Source organism: Sciurus carolinensis, chromosome 8, assembly GCF_902686445.1.
Source record: "Sciurus carolinensis chromosome 8, mSciCar1.2, whole genome shotgun sequence".
NCBI classification, from domain to species: domain Eukaryota; kingdom Metazoa; phylum Chordata; class Mammalia; order Rodentia; family Sciuridae; genus Sciurus; species Sciurus carolinensis.
The window spans coordinates 80631023-80644178 of NC_062220.1; the positions used below are offsets into that span (position 1 = coordinate 80631023).

Here is a 13156-nt window from a genome sequence, read left to right on the forward strand (position 1 = left end):
AATGGGTTTTCAAATTATTCTAATGTTTTCTGTTTGTCCATGTATGGTAAGAAGCTCTAACTTGCTTATACTTGACCAAGAAAACTCTATTTCCTCCAACTGCTCGATAACAAAAACTACCACATCAGTTTATTCTTTCATCAAGAAAACTAAACGAGGTAGCTTCAAGGATTTTGTCAATTACAATCGAATCAGTGGCAGAGTAAGAGTAAGATACAACTTTCTGGCAAACAGTACATTTTTCACTTTCATTTTCCTTCTTTTATTCCCATCCAAAATTTTTCCCTAACTTTTAGTCTAAACCAAGAATGAAGAAGTTAAAAATTCAATGACAAAATTTCAATTCCTTAAGAGAAATTCCTAACTAGAAGAAACTACCTAACCAGAAACTTGTTTTGGAGAAAAAGTATTGGCAGGGCTTAATTCTGAGCAGCTTGCTTTTCCAGAAACTGGTAGGGTTATAATATAAAGAATGCTGTATATGAACCAAGAGAAAAAATTCACATGGACATGCTGTATTTGACAATATTTTATTTCAGAACAACTAAATTGTAGATAAGATGGCAAATTATTAAAGAACTTAAGAGATGCAAGAAAATTTCCAGAGAAATGGGTAAGCTTTCCCCAAGTTTTATAAAAACTGCTAGTGTGCAACTTAGAGTACACCTGATCCTTTTCACATCTGTCACAAAAGTGATTTTTTTCAAATAAGGTAATGCTATTTTCATATTGCTATACTTCTATAAAATAAGTATTAAAACTGGTTTATTAGTGATCCTAGGAAGGGTAATACCAACAGAAATAATAGATTTATTAAGTAAATAGAGAGGAAAGAACTGAAATTTTTCATTTCAATTTCTATCACCCTCCCACGGGGTACATTAATTTTTTTCTTTTTTTTATTCATTTTTATTGTAAACAAGTGGGATACATCTTGTTTCTCTGTTTGCACATGAAGTAGAGGCATACCATTTTTGTAATCATACATTTACCTAGGGTAATAGTTTTTGATTCATTCTGTTATTTTTTTCTTACCCCCCACCACTCCCACTCCTCTTATCCCTCTATACAGTCCCTCCTTCCTCCATTATTGCCCCCCTCCCACTCCCCATTATGTGTCATCATCCACTTATCAGTGAGATCATTCATCTTTTAGTTTTCTGAGATTGGCATATCTCACTTAGCATGATATTTTCCAATTTCATCGACTTACCTGCAAATGCCATAATTTTATTATTCTTTATGACTGAGTAATATTCCATTGTATATATATAAATATATGTACCACAGTTTCTTTATCCATTCATCCATTGAAGGGCATTTAGGTTGGTTCTACAATCTGGCTATTGTGAATTGAGCAGCTATGAACATTGATGTGGCTGTATCTCTGTAGTATGCTGATTTTAAGTCCTTTGGGTATAGGCCAAGGAGTGGGATAGCTGGGTCAAATGGTGGGTCCATTCCAAGTTTTCTAAGGAGTCTCCACACTGCTTTCCAGAGTGGCTGCACTAATTTGCAGCACCACCAGCAATGTATGAGTGTACCTTTCTCCCCACATCCTTGCCAACACCTATTGTTGCTAGTATTCTTAATAATTGCCATTCTAATTGGGGTGAGATGGAATCTTAGTGTAGTTTTGATTTGCATTTCTCTTATTACTAAAGATGTTGAACATTTTTTCATATATCTGTTGATTGCTTGTAGATCTTCTTCGGTAAAGTGTCTGTTCATTTCCTTAGCCCATTTGTTGATTGGGTTATTTGCATTCTTGGTGTAGAGTTTTTTGAGTTCTTTATATATTCTGGAAATTAGTGCTCTATCTGAAGTATGCATGGCAAAGATTTTCTCCCACTCTCTAGGCTCTCTCTTCACATTGCCAATAGTTTCCTTTGCTGAGAGAATGCTATTTAGTGTGTATCTATCCCAGTTATTGATTCTTGCTTTTATTTCTTGTGCTATGGGAGTCCCATTAAGGAAGTCTGATCCTAAGCCAATATGTTGAAGATTTGAACCTACTTTTTCTTCTATAAGATGCAGGGTCTCTGGTCTGATTTCACATTGAGGCAAGAAAATTTCAGACCAATATCTTTAATGAACATTGATGCAAAAATTCTCAACAAAATCTTTGCAAATTGCATACAAAAACATATTAAAAAGATAGTGCACCATGATCAAGTGGGTTTTATCCCAGGGATGCAAGGTTGGTTCAACATTCGGAAATCAATAAATGTCATTCACCATATCAACAGACTTAAAGTTAAGAATCACATGATTATTTCAATAGATGCAGAAAAAGCATTTGATAAAATACAGCATCCCTTCATGCTCAAAACACTAGAAAAAATAGGGATAGTGGGAACATTCCTTAACATTGTAAAGGCCATCTATGCTAAGCCCATGGCCAATATCATTCTAAATGGTGAAAAACTGAAAGCATTCCCCCTAAAAACTGAAACAAGGCAGGGATGCCCTCTTTCACCACTTCTATTCAACATTGTCCTTGAAACTCTAGCCAGAGCAATTAGACAAACCTAACAAATCAAAGGGATACGAATAGGAAAAGAAAAACTCAACCTATCTCTATTTGCTGATGACATGATTATATATTTAGAGGAACCTGGAAATTCCACCAGAAAACTTTCAGAACTCATTAGTGAATTCAGTAAAGTAGCAGGACATAAGAATCAATGCTTGTAAATCCAATGCATTTTTATACATAAGTGATTAATCTCCAGAAAGAGAAATTAGGAAAAATACCCCATTCACAATAGCTTTGAAAAAAATAAAATACTTGGGAATCAGTCTAACAAAAGAGGTGAAAGACCTCTACAATGAGAACTACAGAACACTAAAGAAAGAAATTAAAGAAAAAACCTTAGAAGATGGAAAAATCTTTCATGTTCTTGGATAGGCAGAACTAATATTGACTAGTATGGTCAAAATGGCCATACTACCAAAAGTGCTATACAGGTTTAATGCAATTCCAATTAAAATCCCAATGACATACCTTACAGAAATAGAGCAAGCAATCATGAATGAAATTCATCTGGAAGAATAAGAAACCCAGAATAGCTAAAGCAATCATTAGCAGGAAGAGTGAAGCAGGGGGTATTGTAATATTAGACCTTCAACTATACTACAAAGCAATAGTAACAAAAATGGCATGGTATTGGCACCAAAATAGACAGGTGGATCAATGGTACAGAATAGAGGACACAGACACAAACCTAAATAAATACAATTTTCTCATACTAGACAAAGGTGCCAAAAATATGCAATGGAGAAAAGATAGTTTCTTCAACAAATGGTGCTGGGAAAATTGGAAATCCATATGCAACAGAATGAAACTAAACCCCTATCTCTCACCCTGCACAAAAATCAACTCAAAATGGATCAAGGGGTACATTAATTTTTCATTGAAAAGATGTCAGTGTGTGTATATGTACATTATACAATTTTGTGCACCCATAATTTATTTAGAGACAGAAAGTGGAAATAGTTTAAAATATATTTTATTTTAAATTAAATTTCTCAAAAACAAGTGTTACATTTGGATATAAATCTATAAATGTAAAGAGTATGCCTCTATGCCACATGGTTCATTAATGTAGAAAATAGCTCCTGAAAAAGTTCTCCCTGCATACCATTTTCTAAGGGGTCAGAACAACTCTATTAGAAAACTTTTTAAAATTACTATTTGTTCTTTTTAGATATACATGACAGTATAGTGCTTTATGACATGTTGTACATACATGGAATATAACTTGTTCTAATTAGGATACTATTCTTGTGGTTGTACATGATGTGGAGTTACCCTGATCATGTATGCATATACAAAAATAGGAAAGGTATGTCTGATTAATTTTACAGTCTTTTTTATACTCATTCTCCCTCCCTTCCCTTCATTTCCCTTTGTCTAATCCAATGAACTCCTATTCTTCCCCTCCCCACTCTCCCTTATTGTGGGTTAGATTCCATACAAGAGAGAGAACATTCAGCCTTAGCTTTTATTGGGATTGGCTTATTTCACTTAGCATGAAATTCTCCAGTTCCATCCACTTACCAGCAAATGCCATAATTTCATTTTTCTTTAAGGCTGAATAATATTCCATTGTGTATATGTACCACATTTTCTTTATCCATTCATCTGTTGAAGGGCATCTAGGTTGGTTCCATAACTTGGCTATTGTGAATTGAACTGCTATGAACACTGATGTGGCTGCAGCTCTGTAGTATGCTGATTTTAAGTCCTTTGGATATAAACCAAGGAGTGGGATAGCTGGGTCAAATGGTGATTCTACTCCAAGTTTTCTAAGGAATCGCCATATTGCTTTCCACAGTATTGCACCAATTTGCAGTCCTAGCAACAATGTATGAGTGTGCCTTTTCCCCCACATCCTAATATTTATTATTACTTGTATTCTTTTTAACTGCCATTCTGATTAGAGTGAGATGGAATTTTAGTGTAGTTTTAATTTGTATTTCTCTAATTGCTAGTGATGTTGAACATTTTTTCATATATTTTTTGACCATTTGGATTTCTTCTGTGAAGTACTTGTTCAGTTCCTTTGCCCATTTATTGATTGGATTATTTGGTGTGTGTTTTTGGTGGTTAGTTTTTTGAATGCTTTAAATATCCTGGAGATCAATGCTCTATCTGAGGAGCAGGGGGCAAAGATTTTCTCCCATTCTGTAGGCTCTCTGTTCACATCCTTGATCATTTTATTTGCTGAGTAGCTTTTAGTTTGATACCATCCCATTTATTGATTATTGATTTTACATCTTTCACTTTAGGAGTCTTCTTGAGGAATTTGGTTCTTAAACTGACATGATGAAGATTTGGGTCTACTTTTTCTTCTAGTAGGCACAGGGTCTCTGGTCTAATGCCTAGGTCCTTGGTCCACTTTGAGTTGAGTTTCAAGCAGGGTAAGAGGGGTTCAAATTCATTCTATGACATATGGATTTTCAGTTTTCACAGTACCATTTGTTGAAGAGGCTATGTTTTCTCCAATGTATGTTTGTGGTGCCTTTATCTAGGATGAGATAACTGTGTTTATGTGGGTATATCTGTGTCTTCTATTCTGTTCCACTGGTCTTCACATCTGTTTTTCTGTCAATATTATACTATTTTTTTTACTATAGCTCTGTACTATAATTTAAGGTCTGGTATTGTGATGCCTCCTGCTTCACTTTTCTCACTAAGATTTGCTTTGGCTATTCTGGGTCTCTTATTTTTCCAAATGAATTTCATGACTGCTTTTTCTACTTATATGAAGAATATCATTGGAATTTTAAGAGGAATTGCATTTAATCTATAAAGTGCTTTTGGTAGTATGGTCATTTTGACAATATTAATTCTGCCTATCCAAGAACTTGGGAGATCTTTCCATTTTCTGAGTTCTTTAATTTCTTTCTTTGGTGTTCTGTATTTTTCCTTGCACAGGTCTTTGACCTCTTTTGTTAGATTCACTCCCCACTTTTTTTTCTTTTTTGAGGCTATTGTGAATGGAATAATTATCCTGATTTCTCTTTCAGCTGATTTATCATTGGTATATAGGAATGTGATTGATTTATGGGTATTGATTTCATACTTTTTTACTGAATTTGTTTATGAGTTCTAGAAACTTTCTGGTGGAGTTTTTTGGCTCTTCTAAATATAGAATCTTGTCACTGGCAAAGGATAGTTTGAGCTCTTTTCCTATTTGTATCCTTTTAATTTCCTTCTTTTTTCTAATTGCTCTGACTAGTGTTTCAAGGATTATCTTGAATAGAAGTGATGAAAGATATCATCCCTGTCTTATTCCACTTTTTAGAGGGAATTCTTTCCATTTTTTTTCCATTTAGAATGATCTTGGCCTTGGGGTTAGTGTTTATAGCTTTTACAATGTTGAGGTGCATTCCTAGTATCCCTCATTTTTTAGTGTTTTGAACATGAATGAATGCTGTATTATGCTTTTCTGCATCTATTGAGATAATCATATGACTCTTGTCTTAAAGTATATTGATGTGATGAATTACATTTATTGATCTCCATATGCTGAACCAAGCTTGCATCCCTGTGATGAACCCCACTTGATCATGATACACTATCTTTTTAATATGCTTTTGTATGGGATTTGCCAATATTTTATTAAGAATTTTTGCATCTATATTCATCAGGTATATTTATCTGAAGTTTTCTTTCCTTGATGTAGACGTCTTTGTCAGGTTCTGGTATCAGGGTGATACTAGTTGCATACAGTGAGTTCGGATGTGTTCCCTCCTCTTCTATTTCATGGAATAATTTGAGGGGTATTGGTGTACATTCTTCTTTGAGGGTATTGTAGAACTCAGCTGAGAATCTGTTTGGTCCTGGGTTTTGTTGGTAGACTTTTGAGGGTTTCTTTAATTTCATTGCTTGAAATGATATTTTTAAATTTTCTGCGTCCTCTTAACTCAATTTTGGTAGATCATACATATTTCTAGTCAATGTCTGTGTTTTTCTATTTTATTGGAGTAAGATTTTCTGATTATCATCTGAATTTTACTAGTGTATGTTGTGATATTTCTTTTTCATAATGAATTTTAGTAATTTGAATTTTCTCTCTTTTTTTCCTTATTTGCTTGTCTAAGGGATTATCAATTTTATTGATTTTTTTTCAAACAACCAACTTTTTGTTTTGTTGATTATTTGAATTGTTTCATTGCTGTCGTTGTTTCAATTTAATTAATTTTAGCTCTAATTTTAATTATTTCCTGTCTTTTACTGCTTTTGGTACTGATTTTTTCTTCTTTTTTCAGGGTTTTGAGATGTAGAGTTAGGTTATTTATTTGGTGGCTTTCTATTTTTTTAATGAATGAGCTCAATGCAATGAACTTTCCTCTTAGAACCACCTTCATAGTGTCCCAGAGGTTTTGATATGTTGTGCTGTTCTTCTTATTTACCTCTAAGTATTTTTTCATTTCATTCCTATTTCTTTAGCTCATCAGTGGTCATTCAATGATATATTATTTACTCTTCACGGGTTAGAGTAGCTTCTATTTTTTATTTTTATTTTATCATTGATTTCTAACTTCATTCCTTTATGGTCTGATAAAATGCAAGGTATTTTATCTATTTTTGGTATTTGCTAAGAGTTGCTTTGTGGCCTAAAATATGGTCTATTTTAGAGAATGGTTCATGTGTTGCTGAGAAGAAAGTTTATTCAGTCACTGATGGATTAAATATTATATATATATATATATATATATATATATATATATATCTGTTAAGTCTAAATTACTAATTATATTTTTTAGTTCTATAGTTTCTTTATTTAGTTTTTGTTTTGAACATCTATCAATTGGTGAGAGAGGCATGTTGAAGTTACTGAGTATCACTATGTTGTGATCTATTTGATTCTTGAGATTGTGAAGGGTTTGTTTCATGTATGTACATGCTTCATTGTTTGGGGCATAAATAAGATTGTTATATCCTGTTGATCAATAATTCTCTTAAGCAGTATGAAATGTACTTCTTTGTCCCTTTTGATTAACTTTGCCTTAAAGTCCACTTTATCTGATATGAGGATAGAATCCCCTGCTTGTTTACATGATCCATGTGAGTGATATGTTTTTTCCCATCCTTTCACCTTCAGTCTGGGGATGTCTTTGCCTATGAGGTGAGTCTCCTGGAGACAGCATACTGTTGGGTCTTGTTTTTTTTAATCCAATCTGCCAGTCTATGTCTTTTCATTGATGAGTTTAGGCCATTTACATTCAATGTTATTATTAATTTCCCTCTAAATGTGACTTATTGTTTTTCTCTGGCACCTTTTAGATTCTAATCTTATTTTGTATGTTAGGCATTTTCATAATAACATGCCTTGGTATGGGTCTGTTACAATTTTGTAAATTTGGGTCCTGTATGCTTTCTGTATTTAATTTTCCATTTTATTCTTAAGTTTTGGAAATTTTTCAGATATTATTTCATTGAAAAGATTATGCATTCTTTTGGTTTGTATCTCTGAGCCTTCAACTATCTCAATAAGTCTTAAGTTTCATCTTTTCATGTTATCCTATATTTCTTAGAAGTTTTTGTTCATGGTCTCTTAACATCTTTTCTCCATGGTTAATTTCATTTTCAAGATTATATATTTTGTCTTCATTGACTGAAATTCTGTCTTCCCAGTGATCTAGTCTTCTAGTGATACATTTTTCTAAATTATTTTTCTTTTATTTTTTACAGACTGCATTTTGATTCATTGAACACAAATGGGGTACATCATATCGTTTCTGTCGTACACAATGTAGATTCATACATTCATGTAATCATACATGTACATATGGTAATGATGTCTGTCTCATTCCACCATTTTTCATACCCCACCTCCCACTCATTTCCTTCTACATAATCTAATAAATTTTTATTTGGATTATTGATTCCTTCATCTCAAGAATTTCTGTGTGTTTATGAATCTCTTTATTAAAGTGATCCTTTGCTTCCTGTATTTTTTTCCTTACATCATTCTTTACCTTGCAAATCAGTTAAAGTATGAACATTCTAAACTCCTTCTCTGACATTTCTTCCACTGGGGTGTCAATGGATATGTTTTTAACATATTTTGGTTTCTTTGGGGTGGTTTGTTCCCTTGCTTTTTCATGTTGTTTGTTTATCTACCCATCTAGCAGTTGTTTTTGAGGCAGCAGAATTTCTACCTTGCTGACTTATTGTGTCCCTAAAGGTTTCTAATACCTCACAGTTTACAGGGGGAGACAGATAATAACAACAACTGATGCGAACGATTTCCAGCATTAAACCAAATTTCTTGCTATGAAATCTACAATGTTGGTTGTTACTATAATCAGAAATTATATGACCAGTTATTGTCCACAGTAAAAACAGTAAGTTTTCAAAAGGTTTTACAATTTCAAGTGGTAACCAGGGATTGAACAGAAGTTATATAGGGTGTGATGATTATGAGGGAGGAGGAGGAAAAATAGGAGTAAAAAAATTAAAGGAAGAGTGAATTAGAGAAAAATAGAGATTGGCTATTAGTGGAGGAAAAGAGAGAAAGATTTGAAGGAAACCAATAAGTGAGAAAAACAAATTTATAAAATAAAAATTGAAAGAAATATTAAAAATAAATAAAATAAAAAAACACAAAAGGATATAAAAGATTATAAGAACAAAATCAATATATACTAAGCAAACACCTTAGCCTTCAAAATATTGATCCATGAAAAATAACTGCCTTCAAATAAAATGGTAGAAATGAGAAAAAAGATGTATGAATATGTATAAGTATCCAGTTAAAGATAGAGTTTTTCAAAGGAAAGGAAGAAGAGATAGGGTAGTAGAAAAGGATTTGTAGATTCAAGAAGTGAACAGGACAAATCCAGCAGCTCAGGAGGCTGAGACAGGAATATTGTGAGTTGGAGGTCAGAGCACTAAGCAACTCATTGAGATGTTATCTCTAAATAAAATACAAAATAGGACTGGGGATGTGGCTCAGTGGGTGAGTGTCCCTGAGTTGAAATCCTGGTACTGGTACCAAAAAAAAAAAAAAAAAAAAAAAAAAAAAAAGGACAAGACAAATGCAGAGGTGTAGTAGAACATGTTTATAAGGGAGGAGAACAAAAAATAGAAGTAAAAGAGTTAAAGGAAGAGTGAGAGAAAAAGTAATAGAGTTTGGCTATTAGAAAGAAAAAAGAGAAATAGAAACAAAGGGAAACAGTTGTGAAAGAGACAATAGAAAATCAATGCAAAATATACTAATTGAAAACACTAACCCTCAAAAAACAGAGCACAAATGAATGGCCCCACCTTTTCACCCAGTTATCCCACTCCTCAGTTTACACCCGAAGATCTTAAAATTAGCATACTACAGTAACACAGTCACATCAATGTTTATAGCAGCTCAAGTCACAATAACTAGATTGTGGAACCAACCTAGATGCCCTTCAACAGATGAATGGATAAAGAAACAGTGGTATATATACACAATGGAATATTATTCAGCCATAAAGAAGAATAATATTGTGGCATTTGCAAATCAATGGATGAAATTGGAGAATACCATGCTAAGTGAAATAAGCCAAGCCCAAAAAACCAAAGACTGAATGTTTTCCCTGATAAATGGATGATGATATATAATGGGGGTGGGGAGTGAGAGAAGAAAGGAGGAACTTTAAAGATTATGTAGCAGGAAATGAGAGGGAGGAGGGGGTATGAAAGATGATGGAATGAGACAGATATCATTACCTTATGTACATGTATGATAACACGAATGGTATGAATCTACATGGTGCACAACCAGAGAAACGAAACAATGTACCCCATTTGTGTACAAGGAATCAACATGCAGTCCGTAATAAATAAATGAATAAATAAATATTTTATTTAAAAAATGGTTACCTTCAAGCAATGCTAAAACTGATAAAGTAGAAACCAATATGTATGTGTGTAAATGTCCATCCTGTATCAATCAGTACACATACGAAAAACAAAAACAAAAACAATCACAGACAGAATAGTCAATCAGAGTGTAGGCATGCCATCTGTGCCAAACTGCCCTTCCGTCTCTGAGCTTCCCTTGTCAGTGGGATGGCTTGCGGAGCCGTGGAAGATGCTTTAGACGTCACTGCCGGGGAGGGTTACCTTTGTGTTTTGTGAGTTGAATCTCTACAAGTGAGGCTCCCAGGGGCAGGGATTTGGTCTGGTATTGCCCCAGGTGTTTTATTATGTGGGGAGTTTTCAGGCATCAATGAATCAAGCCACTTCTAGGACTGTACCCCACTACTCTCCTTCTGGCACCACCACTCTTGGAAAGGGGTGTCAGTCCTTCACCAGTTCTGTTGTTCATGGATACTCCCTGATTTGGCTTCTCAAGGACTGTTTCCGAGCACTGAGCTCAGTCACTCGCCGGGCTCTGCTTCTCCCCGCCCTCGGTGCATGGAGCAGGGGAGGGGCGCAGCGGGCTTTCCCGTCTCTCTGATCTGTTTTACCCCCTGGCAAAATGGTCTTCCCGTGCCAGAAATTCTGTGTGGCAGAGATCCTCCTGATTTGCTGGATTCCCTTTAAAGCTCGTGGTTGGTGTCTGCTGCCTCCATGTATTGGTTTCATCCCTGAACTCATGGATCCGAGCTCCGGGTCTGAATTCCTCCCCAGTCTCACGCTGCTTTGGCTCCTGCACGCGGGTGGCAGATCACGACGCTCATGCTCCAGGTTATTGGGCCAAATAGCTTGAAGGCCGGCCCAGGTAGGCCTGGGATCATGAGAGTCCCCACACCGGGATCTTCCCAGCACCTTTTTTTTTGTAGTTCATTTTTATTGTAAACAAATGGGGTACATCTTGTTTCTCTGTTTGTACATGAAGTAGAGACATACCATTTGTGTAATCATACATTTACATAGGGTAATAGTATTTTATTTTCCCAGCACTTTTTGATCTTTTCAGACCTGTGTATCTTCCCAGCTCCCACCTGGAGCTCAGCCACAATTCTGTCCCTTAGCCTTATCTGATGTGCCCCAAAGTTTCCAGTCTTCAAGGTTCCTCTGTCCAATATTGAGTGTCAGTGGAGAGGTGGGGTTTTTTGGTTGTTGGTTTTTGTTTGTTTGTTGTTTTTCCTCTCACCTCTCAGAGAAGTAGTTTCCTTGCTGTTTGAGTCCCAAGTCACCGAGCTGTGAGAAAATACACTTCCTGCAAATCCACCATCTTGTCATCAGAAAACTCTTGGGAATGAAGAAAATTCCTCTTCGGAATTGTTGTTTCATGGGGATTTTTTTTACTATTATTTTATTTTGAATTGACTAATAATTGTGGATATTTATGAGGTACAATGTGATGCTTGATATAAGTGTACATTGTGGAATGAGCAAATCAGGTTAATTGACTTATCCATTACTTTGAATTCTTATAATTTCTTTATGGTGAGAAAATGTTAAATCCAATATTTTAGCAATTTCGAAGTATACAAAGTTATTACTTATAGTCAATATGCTGTGCAAAAGAACATTGGGACTTACGCCTCCTATCTAACTGAAACTTTGCTCCTTTTGATCAGCATCTGTCCTTCCCCATTTATCACCCACCCGCTTAGCCTCAGTTAACTATCCTTTTCCTACTCTGTACTCCTGTGAGTTTGACTTCTCAAATTTCACAAAGAAGCGAGATCATATATTTGTTTTTGTGTGTGTGGTTTTTTTTTTTTTTCAGTTAGAATAGTTTATTTTGAAAGGCTGGATAGTATTCCATTGTATATACAGATCACATATTTTTTATTGATTTATCTATTAATGGGAACTCAGGGGGTCCCCTATCTTGGCTATTATGAATAATGCTGCAATAGACATGAAAACACAAACAACTCATCAACTTACTGATTTCAGTTCCTTTAGATATATACCTACTAGACGGATTGCTGGATCATATGGTAATTCCATTTCTAGTGTTTTAAGGAATCTCCAAACTATTTTCCACAATAGCTGCACTTGTGATGGTATCAAAAAACTAAAGCAAGTATTGGGAACATTTGAAAATAAGAAGAACTGCTTTCCACACCCTATACTGCTTTAATTTTTATTGTTATTATTTTCCCAAAGTAAATTTTTCCATGTCTTTTTACCATACTTTCTAAGCACCATTTCCTCAAAAATTCAAAGAAAATTCTCTAACTTCTATGCCCTAGAATGATGGTATGAAAGGAAGATGAGGAGACAAATTTATTTTAGAATTTATACACTTGAGCATTATCTGTGGACTCAAAATATATCTCCAGCATATATTTTACAAGCAGAATTATCACTTTGTACTTAAAACTTCAAGCTCTGGCTGGGCTTGGCATGTGGGCACACTCCTGTAATCCCAGTAGCTCTAGGTTGAGGCAGGAGGATTGCAAGTTGGAGACTAGCCTCAGCACCTTAGTGAGGCCCTAAGCAACTTAGTAAGACCCTGTCTCAAAAATAAAAAAAATAAAATAAAAATGGCTGGGGATGTTGCCGGGTGGTTAAGCAACAATAACAATCCAATTCCCAATTACAAAAAAAAAAAAAAATTCAAGCTCTGGATTCCGACCCGAATTTAATCACTACTATGTCAATTTGGGTTGTTTCCTCTGTGAGTCAGTTTTCTTGTCTTTAAAATCGTCTACTATCAACCTCATTATGTTTGTTCAGATACAGTGATAGATCAGAGAA

At 34.8% G+C, this 13156-nt stretch overlaps 1 protein-coding gene across 1 annotated transcript in view; it reads left to right on the forward strand.

The window, feature by feature from the left end:
- The first annotated feature begins 475 nt into the window (after positions 1 to 475).
- Abcb5 (ATP binding cassette subfamily B member 5) overlaps positions 476 to 13156 on the forward strand; it is a 146089-nt gene continuing 133408 nt past the window's right edge. Inside the window, 1 exon segment of the mRNA XM_047561242.1 lies at positions 476 to 613. Coding sequence (XP_047417198.1) covers positions 588 to 613 — 26 coding nt within the window. The 5' untranslated portion in view covers positions 476 to 587.